This window comes from Pectinophora gossypiella, chromosome 22, assembly GCF_024362695.1.
Source record: "Pectinophora gossypiella chromosome 22, ilPecGoss1.1, whole genome shotgun sequence".
NCBI classification, from domain to species: Eukaryota; Metazoa; Arthropoda; class Insecta; order Lepidoptera; family Gelechiidae; genus Pectinophora; species Pectinophora gossypiella.
The window spans coordinates 314,242-328,325 of record NC_065425.1 but is presented as its reverse complement, the minus strand read 5'-3'; the positions used below and the strand labels follow the sequence as shown (position 1 = coordinate 328,325).

General features: G+C 38.1%; 1 protein-coding gene across 3 annotated transcripts in view; it reads right to left on the bottom strand.

Moving 5' to 3' along the window:
- LOC126377068 (uncharacterized) overlaps window positions 1-14,084 on the bottom strand; it is a 450,327-nt gene that overhangs the window by 390,561 nt on the left and 45,682 nt on the right. For 2 of the 3 annotated variants that reach the window (XR_007567785.1, XR_007567784.1), the window contains exons 6-10: window positions 5,509-5,682; window positions 4,867-4,999; window positions 4,432-4,623; window positions 3,551-3,689; window positions 1,823-2,729 (exon numbers count right to left, since the gene is read on the bottom strand). Coding sequence is in view for 1 of the 3 variants with exons in the window: in XM_050024705.1 (XP_049880662.1) it covers window positions 2,590-2,729; window positions 3,551-3,689; window positions 4,432-4,623; window positions 4,867-4,999; window positions 5,509-5,682 (778 nt within the window). In the remaining 2 variants the exon portion in view is untranslated. Of the gene's footprint in view, window positions 1-681; window positions 2,730-3,550; window positions 3,690-4,431; window positions 4,624-4,866; window positions 5,000-5,508; window positions 5,683-14,084 lie in introns of those variants that run through there. The other variant, XM_050024705.1, reaches the window with a different exon arrangement.

Below are 14,084 nucleotides of genomic sequence, written 5' to 3'. Positions count from 1 at the left end.
AATTAGTGATGATGAATAATAAACGATATTACGTTGGTAGGAGTTTCCTTTCTTGGTCAACATAAACTTTAAATGCATAAGTATAAGTATTCTATCTATGATTTATGAAATATCTATACCTCTATCGTACATTAGTATCGAAGATAATTATAGTTTTTTTATGGATGTGTGTATCATACTATTAATAGTACTTGAGTGATAGTTCTGTAAGTAATTGACAGGCACTATACAGTAAATAATGATAGGCCTTCATCAGGGCGAACAGAATTTTGTATGTAGTTTTATGTTGATCCCATTTTCTTTTATGCTTTTTAATTGTATAACAATATTTTATGATTATTTTTATTTTAAAGAACGTCTAGGGCCCTGTGCCGAGGTTTTTCTTGCAACTTCTTTTCCCCGGCTATACAGGTTGTGAGAATCTGCAGTAGTTTTAGGCGGATGAGACGTTCGTTATGTAAAAATTACGATTCAAAGTGTAACTATGTTACCTACTGAATAAAGATATTTTTTAATTTGAATCTGTGTAACACCACAGTTGTAAACAAACTTATATTTGAAATTTATAATTTAGATTAAAACACAAAATATTTTGTAAAAGAGATTTATTATACTGAACTTAATTAACATAATGTAAATAACTAAATAATAAATTCTGAATAAATTAGTAAATAGTCTCCACTGGCTTAGTTTAAACGAATGTTAATTTTGTACAAGTAATTCGTAATTTCTTAATTAAAATGAAAATAAACACTACTTAATAATGACTTATATCGCCTTACCAATAAACAAGCGAGCGAGTGAACGTGTGTGTATAAATATAATTAAACTAGCTGTTGCCCGCGACTTCGTCCGCGTGGTGTGTTATAAAAGAGAGATCTTTGTGTGTGTGGGAGAAAGGTTAAAAAATGCTTATTTTTTTTTTAAATGAGGTTAGATATAGTATAAGTAGCTCAGTTAAATAATGAATTGTTATTAATTTTTAGATTATTAGTTTATGATTATTTGGTTTAATATAAATTTAGGAAAATACGATCAGAGGAGGCTAACCCTGAAGTACGTATAAGCTTTCGTCTGGAATTCAGAGATGAGAATGTTTTTTTCATACAAATGTCTTTTCCCGCTAATTCCCGTTCCCGTGGGAATTTCGAGAATTCCTTTCTTAGTGCACCTCTTCAGTACCTAAGCTACGTCCTTTCCAAAATTCAAATGCCTACGTTTAGCCGTTTAGGCTGTGCGTTGATATGTCAGTCAGTCAGTTTCTCCTTTTATATATTTAGATTATAAGGTAATTGAAATAAAATTGCTTCTATGCTGTTCTGGGAGCAAATAAAAAACATAGAACACGTTCAGCTGCTTGTCTTCCCGGGCATGTCGTAAAAACCGACAGAGGGATTGCGTCCTCTAACATGATGGACTAATGTTATGGGCGATAGGCTGATCCCTTATCACCATAAGGTTCATCATATCCATCTTAGGACTTCGTATCAACAGTGGCTGCAAGTTGTCTTTGATTACTTGTGGCTCTGCCCACCCCATTTGGGATTACGGGCGTGAGTTTATGTATGTATGTATGTATGAAATAAAATTTGCTTGGCTGTCAAATACATAAACACACGTTTACCGCTTATTTGTATTGGTAAAGCAATAAGTATATAATTATCATTATTACAATTCATACAACTTATAGTCATGAATAAAGATTTTAAACAACTATGGTGACCTCTGGCTGGACGCCGCAACCCCCAAACCACATGTTCCGGTTTGATTCCCGGGTGGGTCTTCTTCTTCTATCGTGTGGGTTGTGAGGTGGATCACCAACCCCATCAACCCTAAATAACCCCCGGTTGGATTTAAATAATCCATCGTTACAATACCGTATAACAATTATAACAAATAGTATCAGAATATGAGTTTTATTCTCTTGATAAAATATCAGTCAAGTTAACAACGGAATTGATCTGACAGAAAGCTCGGTGAGGCGATTAACGTACCTCTGACTACCCCAATTAGGAATATAGTCGTGAGCTTACGTTAAGTTAAAAACGAAATGGATTGTAATGATACATAAATAATAACTTATCTTCACATTCAAACTATCCTAGCGGTAGGACGGTATGCAAACAGCGATATTGCATTTTTAATATATTTTTTTTAATCCAGACTGCAACAGAATGTTTTTAACCGACTACAATCGAACTGTAAAAGAACTGCATTTTATTATTGTTAGATTACAGTTGGTTCGCATCCACTCAGCTATGCCAACCGCACACAAACTGGATCCTAGTAGCAGTCTTGCAGCTGGCGTGCAGTTCAAATGCAGTACATTTATAATAGCACTAACTTATCATCGTGGCTTGTTATTGGACCCAGTCACTATTAGTGACCAGGGTTGGCAAGGTTGGTCAGTGATTGTAATGAAAAATTTAACTCTCGTCACATTTCCGGCGTGACGGGGCGCTAATGCTACGCCGCCGGCAGTGCGGTGAACAGAAATGTGATGTCACACTGCGGGCGTCACATAAAGTGCGGTGGCGAGCGCTCGGAGTGTGACAACTCACCATTTCGACTCTACATTTTGGCAAGAGCTTAAGTGAGCACAACAGCTCGGAAGACGCAGCGAGGCCCGTCCATCAGTGCTGGCCAGACGAACGACTTGATCAGGTCAGAGCGGCGCTCGCGAGCCTCGCCTGAGGAGAAGCGCACGTGTTTCTCTGGGTTCATCACCACTGGAATGGAAACAAAAATAAACTGTCAGCCGAGTATCAGTCAACAGCTGGGTCTCTGTTCTAATCAACAATTGCCACCAAACATCCATCCATGCGAAAGAATTTAGTTGGAAATGTCGCAGTCACCACAATTGAATACGTTCAATTCAACTACTTAGCATTTCCGGCATGTCACAAAAGTGGTGGATGGTGATGGTGGTAGTGGTGAATGGTATAAAGATAATGCTAATTAAGAATATCTTCCTCCCTCCTAGATCCTTCCAGAAATCTTCACCACGCTGGGATGTCTGCTTAAATTGACTGAATGGAGTTTATTCAAAGGTGCCTAAATCAACCTTATTAGCTCGAATTCCAACTAATGGATATACAATTTGTGACAGGGGTGAGTTTATGAATGTATATACAGGTTATTAGTGCCACCGTGCCAAATACTGAGGGGGATGAATTCAGCTCATGATTCTGAATTAACAACAAGTGGAATTTTGTGAGGTATGTGAATTATCCCCCACAGCATTCGGCACGGCAAAACAAATAATTATTATGGAGAAAGATTGTCGTCATATTTAGTGCCAAAAATATTTAATAAAATAAGCTTGTTAAGACAAAATAATAAGTTAAGTAAAAATCTGTTAAAATTAAAACTAAGAAGTGTATTGCTCGACAGCTGTAAGTAATATATTATTTGTATTAACAATTACTGTCGGTAGGTAAATTAAGATATAAACATATGAGCGCTACTCGCCATCAAACTTCATAAGTTTGGCGGGGATGATTTGTAAATCTACCGTTTACGTTTCTGTATGTATGTGTACATGACTCACCAGGTGTGAAGTCGGTATCGATCCTCAGGGGCGGGGAGTGCAGGCTGATAGTCCAGGCGGCGCGGCAGGCGGCGGCTACGAGCGCGTGCAGCGCAGCGCACCCGCCCAGACACGGGTACTCGCGGAGAGTCGTCAGCACCTGCAGATACCCAGAGAACAAGGTACTTCATGATATGTGACATCAAACTAAAATCAAATATATTTCTTGTGGCTCAGATTACAGTTGAATTAATTTCTAGGTGCTAGAAGTAGAAAGATTAAGAGAAATGAAACAAATATGGAGAATTATTAAGGACAGAAGAGATAATAAGATACGACGAATTTATTAAAAAACATCATAGAAGGGAAGATAGAAGGAAACAGAGGAAGGGGAAGACCAAGAAGAGCTTACTTACATTATCTTTCTCGTTCAATCATATCACTCTCTCTTTCACATATTTACCTTAACGTTCCGTTTTATTCAGCCTACCATTCTTACGTACGTAGATATGCACTGTCACGAGCCTTTTGGTACCATGTCACATTAACTTATTTTGACAAATTGAACTGGAGTCTTTCTAAATGTTCGAAACTCGGTGGAGACATATCACAAAAATCACTTTGTGAACCCTATTTTGGTTAGGATATTGGCTGGCTGGTCACTCGATTGTTCGAAAGTAAGATGATCCGTGCTTCAGAATGCATCTTCAGCCGTTGGCTCCGGTTACTAATTACTGACGTAAATGTATTCGTTACATGAGTCATGTCTGTAGCCTTTGGCGGCTCATTAATAATCCTGATACCAGGGTTTCTGAGGTCTACAATCCACCTCACAACGCACAGGATAGATACTAAAACGTAGTGAATTGTATTATCTTTAGTGGTATTCCTCATGAGTATACCTGGTTGACAACGGTCCGTTCAGCATCGCCCAGTGGAAAGCTATGCGCCGTGGTTTGTAGCACTCTCAGGGCGGCTGCTTGCAGCCTAGCTATTGCAGGGTCTGATGAAGCAAGGTCGCCTTCCGCTCCCAGCAGGGTCTTCACCTCGTTGAGTCGCCGGTCGCGCAGGCTGATCGCTGCGCGGAACGACAGCTGGAATATAAAAGGAAATGCTTGATGGTTTGAAGAATCTTTAAAATGGTGGAAATTAATTAACCTATCAACGGCCTCCGTAGCCCAGATCCGGAGTTCCTAGGTTCGAATTCCGGTGAGGATATGTCACTAACAACCTGTATTACAAAAGACACTTCATGAGTAGACTAAGCTGTCTTGTGATGCCATGCGAATGTTCCAGTTCCACGAACGAGGACTAATATAAAACTTGTGGTAACTCACAACGACGACAGAGAAGACGATCTTGTACTTGAGATGCGGCGTGGCGCGCAACGGCTCGAGCGACGCAAGCGCAGGTAACGCCTCGTCCGCCGCGCGCGCCCACACCCCTGCGTACTGCGATACTAGCTTGCTCCTGAAACGTAAAATAAGAACGGTTTAGGAGGTCTATTAGTTTTAATGTAACTTTAACGGCTTCCATGGTCCAGTGTTTGACCACTGGGCTCAGGATCCGGAGGTCCTAAATTCGAATCCCGGTGGAGATTTAATCACAAAAAAATCGTTTTGTGATCCTCAGTTAGCAGTCCAAAAAGATCAGATCCTGCTAAGCAATCGGTTGCAACAACTAATATATCTAAGTAGTACGTATGTAGATAAGATAAACATACTTTATCGGGCACAACGGAGACAAGATACAGAAACAAGGACAAGGGATAAAGAAAGGCACAACAAGCGGCCTTATTGCTCATGCAGCAATTTCTTCCAGGTAACCTTGGAGTACAGAAAAAGTATGTAGTTCTTGTATGAACCATGCTAGGGGCCTATGGCGGCTCAAGAGTTGTTGTAGTTGTAACCCACACGAGAGAAGAATATAATTTGGTAAGGATGATGGTAAGGATGCAAAAATGTACCAGGACGTCATACCTGTCAGGATGTTGGTGCGAGTCGTCACTGTCGGAGTGGTATCCGTCGCTGGCCGAGTCAGTCTGCGAGCGCTCGCTGTGCCGGGTCTCGGAGCCCTGGGGCTCCGCCTCCGTCATCTGTTCAAGAACCGCCGCACAGCCACGCGAGTAGCTCATCAGCACGCCCGCTACTGGCCTGCAAATTATATGATCATCATCATCAACCGTACACAGGTACATACATACATTATAGACGGCAATACGGCTCACCACCGATCACGTTGGTCCAACATAAAGCTGGGTGAGGTGTGGGTACTTTTGTTCATCTTATGATGTACCTCTGACTACCCCAATTGGGATATAGTCGTGACCTCATAATTATTATATAGTGAAAAGGTTATTGAACTATTCATTTACTTTTCCGCTCTGAAATCAATTATTCAATCGTAAGTGAATAGAATATTGATGATGTTGACTAGATTAATGACTCTGATTGATTTCATTCTCAAACAAATTGACGTTGTATGTTGTATGTATTAGCCTCTTATAAATCAAATTAGTTTTACCATTGCACGTTTCTATAACTTTTTGTTTCTTTTCTATAACAAACTAACACAACTAAGTATAGATATTCCAAATTAGACTAGTGATAAAAAAAGAAGGGAAAACATGGGACAGTAGGACTAGGGCCCTGTGCTGGGAGGTTTTCTTACAATATTAATGATTTTTATAGTATATATGTAATGCTAACCGACAAGAGCGTGGCTCTTAAATTGATGATGATGATGATAGTATATATGTGACAAGCAATAGTAACTAAATCCATTAGTCAGTCAGTAATTCACTTAATTTTCAATAATAAAATTTACGTCCCTGAAAGTTTGGAGATACTATTAATTATATAAACTAAAAAAATAAATTACCATGCAAACTTCCACCTTAAATTGGTTTGAACGAGATTTTAGGTTTTTTTTTTAATACGTCATAAATCTTAAACCGTAATTTACATTAAAACATCGATAAAAGATACAACGAACTACAAGAACTTTTATATTATGTTACTTACTGCTACGGAACCTTTCATGGGCGAGTCCGACTCGCACTTGACCGTTTTTTATATCTATAAAGCTTACTATCAATCATTAGTGTATAAATTATGTTACTATTTGCTGTTAGGCAAATACTATTCGTTTTTCGGAGGTTAGTACTTCGCAAATGTTCAATATGTCCATTTAAAAAACTTTCTACCTCTTAAATAATTTTCCATTATCTTGTCAAATAAGCTCTCACATCGATTCAGAGACGATAGCCATAAACGGTAGATGGTGTAAATCATAAACATACCACAACGGCTTGCGCAAGCGCGTGAGAAGAAAGTGATGCGCTGTAAATTATTTTTAAATAAACAATATATTAAACGCCTTGATGATATTTCTATGAAATATTTATAATTACTAAAGTACTTAATAATTATTAACTTTTTTAATGTTAACAGTAGGTATTTTTGGTTGGAAAATTACCTATCTATATAGGTTATCTAGGTTATATAGGTTATTGGTTAGGTTAGAGAGGAAGGGGAAGACCAAGAAGAGCTTACATGGAACAGATTAAAGAAAAGGTTAACGTCGTGTCTTATAGGGAAGTCAAGGAATTGGCCTTTGATAGACTGGAATGGAAAATGCTACACAGACAAGAGCGTGGCAAATATTGAGAGTTATTGAGGACAGAAGAGTTGCCTCTTTTCCCCTTACTCTTACTAGCACTTCCTCATTAGTAACTCTTTCAGTCCAACTTATTCTTTCCATCCACCACATTTCAAAGGCTTCGCAAAGAAATCGTCATCACAGAACACAAATCATACTCAGCCACCATTGCGCAACCACTTTCATTAGCAGGCAACGTGGGAGCGATCATATCACCTCCTTGCGTAACCAAATTATCATCTCTAATTGGAATCGCCGTTATTTTGGTGTTAATTTTGTAATTCCTTAAGTGAGGAGGTACAGTCTTTAATCGGTCGATTTTGTCATTGTTGGTGTTGTGTGTAATTAATTCTTTTTGTTCAAATAATTGGTATTGCGAGTGGGAATCACTTTTGTTATGTTGAGAGAGGAATAATCTTCTCTTCTTCTTATCGTGTGGGTTGTGAGGTGGATGACCAACCTCATCAACCTGGTGTCAGGATTGTTATTGAGCCGCCAAAGGCCCCTGAAGAGACTCATGTAACGACTACGTACTTACATCAGTAAGTATTAACCGGGACCACCGGCTTAACGTGCCTTCCGAAACACAGGTCATGCCAGGTCAGGCATATGACGTGTGTTTGTATTGTAATTATTGTGTGAATAAATGATTAATTCCACTTTAAGCACACAATAAATTGAAAACCTCCTTCTTTTTTGAAGTCGGTTAAAAAGATGGTATATATGGGATTAGGTTAACCCGAAAGGCAATATTAGAAAGAAAGGTTATAACAGTTAAACAACCAAGATACTAAGACTGTTGGATCTTCTTCTATCGTGTGGGTTGTGAGGTAGATTACCAACCCCATCAACCCTGGTGTCAGGGTTACTAATGAGTCGCCAAAGGCCACTGACATGGCTCACGTAAGTACAAAAGTTTTGAGGGAAATCTCTATAATGTTGCGCAAAAAACTAAATGTCTATATAACTGTTTATGACATTGCAAACAGAATTACAGTATTGCTTATTTCTTTGTATTATAGCACACAATCTCCATTCATAACCAGATTTCAAAATTCAAAATAGAATTTCGTATTTTCCAGAAACAATCTCGGAACGCCCACGTTTATGACATATTGTAAAACAGCAATAAATTTCACATCATAGTATATACAAGGACTTGGTGTTCCTATGCTGAAATGGGAACGAAAAAAAAAACGGTCCGGACAACTAAGGTGGATATACAGGATGCTAGTAACATCGTAACGAATACTCAGAGGGATGATTCAGAGCATGGTTCTGAGTTAATATCAAGTGAAATTTTCCGTCGCTAAATTCGTGTTTTGTTTAGTTTTTAAAATTATTTTCAATTCTATACTTTTGCGATGGAAAATTCCACTTGATATTACCTCAGAATAATCAGCGGAATCATCCCCCTCAGTATTCGTTACGATGTCACTTACACGCCGTACAAGTCTATACAGTAGCCATACAAGTAGGTATGGGTGTTAGTGACACCGTAACGAAAACCTAGAGGCCATGATTCAGAGTCTAGCAATTAATATTTGGGCGTTAGGATTAAGTTATCTGCAGTGGGTGTAAGTTGTCTGCGCACCCTATAGGGATTGCGGGCGTGAGTTTATGTATGTTAACAGAAATTCATATTTTCAAGAACAATCTGCATGTTTACGACAAGTCGTAAAGCAGCAATAACATTCGATTTCACAGCACGGTGCAAACAAAATGGTCGACACGTATGAGCGAACTTTCCTTGCGTTTCTCGAGACAATGTGTCGTATTCACGCATGCGCCGTGTGGGCTGCTTCACGCTTTTCATATAGGTACACACAAATCGCCATTGACTGGATTTTTTCCCCTCATTCAGCGCTTATCGCTATCAACCCACTAGGGTCGATTAATTCTTTCAAATATTTTTCCTCTCAGACGACGCCCTGAGCCGAGGTTCGCGTCCAACTGGGCACGCTCAGGCATGTTGTTTTAAACGTTGTACCGGGTGAGAGCCTTCAGCGCTCCCCATTTGTCCGGCCAAGTAGTTAATGGCATCTGCGGCAAAAGTCACGTCAAAAAAAGGATTTTTTTTAAATCTACGTTTTATTTATGCACGATATGCAAGCATTTGACCTCTCACATGATGATAAATGATGATGTGATTGAGGGTCATGTTACCTTCTTCTTCTATCTTGTGGGTTGTGAGGTGAATTACCAACCTAATCAACCCTGGTGTCAGGGTTATTGATCCACCAAAGGCCCCTGACATGGCTCATGTAATGATCACTCACTTACATCAGTAAGTAGTAACCGGGACCAACAGCATAACGGACCTTCCAAAGCACGGATCATCTTTTGAACAATCAGGTGATCAGCCTGTAATGTTCTAACCAAACTAGGGACCGCGATTCGAACCCGGGGCCTCCGGATCGTGAGCCCAACGCTCAACCACTGGACCATGGAGGTCGTGATGATGATCCATACTAATATTATATAATGCGAAACTATTTCTGTCTGTTTATTAAACCGCTGAACCGATTCAGGTAAAATTTAAAACCTAGGGAAACCCTAGAATAGTTTTATCCCGGAAATCATAGCCTAGAGGGATGGAAAACCGATAACCGAAGTCACAAGCGGAAAGCTAGTATAAAATAAATAGTAAAATACGCATTTACGTCGTCGAGAGGACTTCTCTTGCCCCTTTCTGTGACGTCGTCGAGATAACTTGCAGGTGCATTGTTATGTTGTTTCACTGCATCTATTGTGTCTCAGTGCATTCAGTGCTTATTGCTTTTTGCAATATGTTGCACTGATAAGCACTTTCTTCTATTATTGTTGCTATTTACTTTCTATTGTAGTCGCGATAGAGATATTAACGTACATAGCTTGGTTTGTCACTTTCCTCGCACTGTATTGTTTTACGGATTAAATATCTTCGCCTTGTTGTGAAATACACGGAAGCGCCCTTTTGAAAAATCATATTCTGATGTGATTTACTTGAACAAAAAAAAACAACAGCAATAAATATCTTTATCTTTTATCTTTAGAAAACCTCGATTTCCTTCAGGTAGATTAGCTAAAAAAATAGGAAAGTGTACGTTAATTATTTCGCATTTATCTATCTTCTTATACCATGTGAATTTTCAGGGTTATTATTGAACCGCCAAGGTCCCTACGTACTTCAGTAAGTAGCAACAGGGACCAACTCATTAACGTGCCTTCCGGAACCCATATTGTCTTACTTTCGGACAATCAGGCGATCAGTCTGTAGGTACTGTCTTAATCAAACTAGGGATCATACTGATATTTTTTTTGTGATATGACTCCACTGGGGTTGAACCGGGGCCCTCCGGATCGTGAGCCCAACGCTCAACCGCTGGACTGCAAAAGCCGTTCTTCTATTTACTATTTACCCATGTAAACATCTTTTAATGACCTGAACTCGCAGGAGATTGCCATCTCTCGAGTCCGCAGAACATTATAGTAAGCAATGTGAATTTAATTAACTTACGATCTAATCTGGCTTAACAAATGGCGGCTGGCTGAGATCCCTGACCTCACTCTGAGTCATATTTAATACCACAGATGAGCAAGTAGGCTTTAATTAAATGGAAAGTACGATGGATGTTTTGAGTATTAGCGAGCGAAGATTCTGCAAATTAGGTTCATAAAACATGAAAGATTTTAAGAAAGTATTTAGCTGCCATTTTAATAGCAACTAATAGAAAACAAGCCTATTGCCATAAATCCTGAAAACCACGTAATATCAATTATCTATGATTAAAACACGAATTCAAACTCAAAAAAATCCAATTCAGTGCTCATAGCTGGCTTCAGAAATTTAAAAAAACATCATAAACAAAACAGTTACAGATCAAAAATATCAAACAAAACAAAAATAAAATTAAATAAATTATTGTATATAATTTATTTAATTTTATTTTTGATTAATAATTAAACTTAAACTAAATCTTAATTAAAAAGCCCGCCTTTAATCGTACCTGGCGCAAATGTACCCATAACAAAATATTGTTTCTTACTTTCTATTAGATAGATTTTGAAGTCAGTATTCTTAATAGGTACAACACATAACATAAGCTGAACACTAAATCCCAATTGGGGTAATCAGAGGTTCGACCATCGCAAGATGAACTAAGTACCCACATCTAACCGAGCTCTCTGTTAGACCAACAGGCGTGATAGGTGGTGAGTCGTATTATTTTTTTAATTTAAATTGCGTTTTTTTTTAGATGTATTTCTTCCATGTGACCTTTTAGACCCCTTATTAAACAAAACAAAATCGGGATACGAAAATAAAACAGTTTTCTTTTCTTTTTTTTCGTCTCTTTACGCTACATACTCCCGGGATATATCCACTGTGTTTTCCAGCTTCAAAGGAGAAATTAAAGCTCAATCGCCAACACTGTAACAAGTCATCATGATGACGGTGCACCCAGATGTTCACTATTGCGTAACAAATGTAAATACCAATAGCAAATCAAACATGGATGCACTTATCAAATTTCACCACCTATCGATCACATAAGCCGAAAGTGACTTTCTCCAAAACCGGTCATTGCATAATAACTCGAATAACTAGATAGACCTAACGTTATAAATAACCGTAACGCTAATAACGGTTATAAACATTTTATGTTTGATTTTTTTTAGGTTATAATTGTGACGTTTTATGGATTTATTGTTTGCGGTAATAGTTTATAATAATAGGGGAGATACAGACATGTAGTTAGAAGATGATATTATTTCGTTTTGTTAATGGCGGTGTAAATCTTTTTTGACTTAAAAACTAGTAATTACAACTGTGTTTTGTAACATACATCTTATTGCAATGTAATTTGGGTGATAAAAAAGTTTCATAATAAAAAAATAATTTCAAACGTGATTCGGAAATAATCGTTGCTGCACTAAAAAATTAAAAATGGAATGAATTTAAATTAAAAACCGAAGGCAAAGCGGCCAGTTTATTATTTATATCTTGAGCTATACATACAAATAAGTAAGTGCATTATTTTCAATTTGATAGCGTTATCATCAAAACTATGAAATTGATAATAATTAAAAAAGTACGAAAGAAATCATGAATTTTACGACGGAAAATTCGACTCGATATCAACTCAGAATCATGTACAGAATCATCCTCCTCAATATTAGGTACTGTGTCACTGACACCCTGTGTTATTTTGTTCAATATATTGATTACGTCATGTCAGAGAATCATCAAAAGATGGCATGCATCATCAGAGAAACCGAACCAAACCGCGTGCTGGTTTTCAACTGGCGCAGAGCACTTATTTTCTCCCGCACACCTCACTAGTTGCGTGTTATGATCTTCAAGTCATCACTATCATTAAAAGGGTTACCTTAGAGCACTCGACACACATGCCGTGTTTTCAAGCTATTACGCTTCCGGAGTCAGTTTATAGAAACTGGCACTTTCTGAGATTTAAAATTTAAAAATGGAACGTTATAACACTCATGATTCTGTTCCACGTTTAAAAACCTTTGACATTTGAAGAATATTTTCATTGAATTTCCTGGTTCAAAAGAATTCCGTGTTTTTTTTAATACAAATGAATGAACAAAATCTTAACAGGTGACGTTCCTCAAATAAATAGTACAGATGGCGCTGTACAGATTTGTCTTCGTTTAACCTTGTAATTTCATCGATAACAGACATATTTATGCATCTTTTGTCTTTGTTTTTGGGTATAAATGATGATCTCTGTTATTACATCCCGGCACAACACATCTCCCACCCATTATTATTCTGATGAAAATAAAGAGAAGCAATATATGTAGCAACATAAATCTATACGTCGTCATCATCATCATCAGCCCATAAACGTCCCCACTGCTGGGGCACGGGCCTTCCCTATGGATGGGTAGGGAGATCGGGCCTTAAACCATCACGCGGGCCCAGTGCGGATTGATGGTTATTAACGACTGCTAATGCAGCCGGGACCAACGATTTAACGTGCCTTCCGAAGCACGGAGGAGCTCGAGATGAAAACTTTTTTTTTTGTGGTCACCCATCCTATGACCGGCCTTTGCGAAAGTTGCTTAACTTCAACAATCGCAGACCGAACAAATCTATACGTATCTGATTTAAATATCAAGCATAACAATTATTTTTATGTATGCCTCTGCTATTAGATTATATATTTGAATAATGTAGGCATATTGTCACGTTAAATCTGAACAGAGCCATCTATATTTTTTGGGGAACGAAGCCTGAAATGTCCCTCATTAGAAGATAAGCTATGAACTATCTTTTATTTATCATTTTTCTAGCGCTATCGTGTTATGACAGACGGTTTACCCAACCAACAACCAACCTGAGTGAGTATTGATAGGTAGATCTAGGTTTTTACATAACTACGTAATTTTCTGATAATCAATAGAATGGAACATTCGACCATCTTACTTCATGAAGATGAGCCATGCTAGGCGACTTTAATGGCTCGATAGTAACCCTTCCTCTACAACAGAATACAAGTATTCATGTCTACAAAACGTTCGATCCGAAACTTATTGAATATTATTCTAAAAATGCGTTGCGTGAACTGAATTTATTTTTTCATCGAAATCTACATACATAAACAGTTCGTTTATTTAAACACTTACACATCAAGCCAAATGCCATTCATTCTTGGAAACCAACCTTCCTAATACGTTGTAATGTTTAATTGCTATACAAAAATGGTTGCTTCCCTCTAGGATGTTGCGATACTATCTACAGGAAGAGGAAACGTTCATACTGTAGTAGTTTGACGTGTAGTTATGTGCCAGCGCGTATGTATGTATTGGTGCTCTTTGTGGTGTAGGCAGAGAGATATTCCTCAAGATTTCGGTACTTTCCGCATGACAGACGTTGTGACCCAATAAG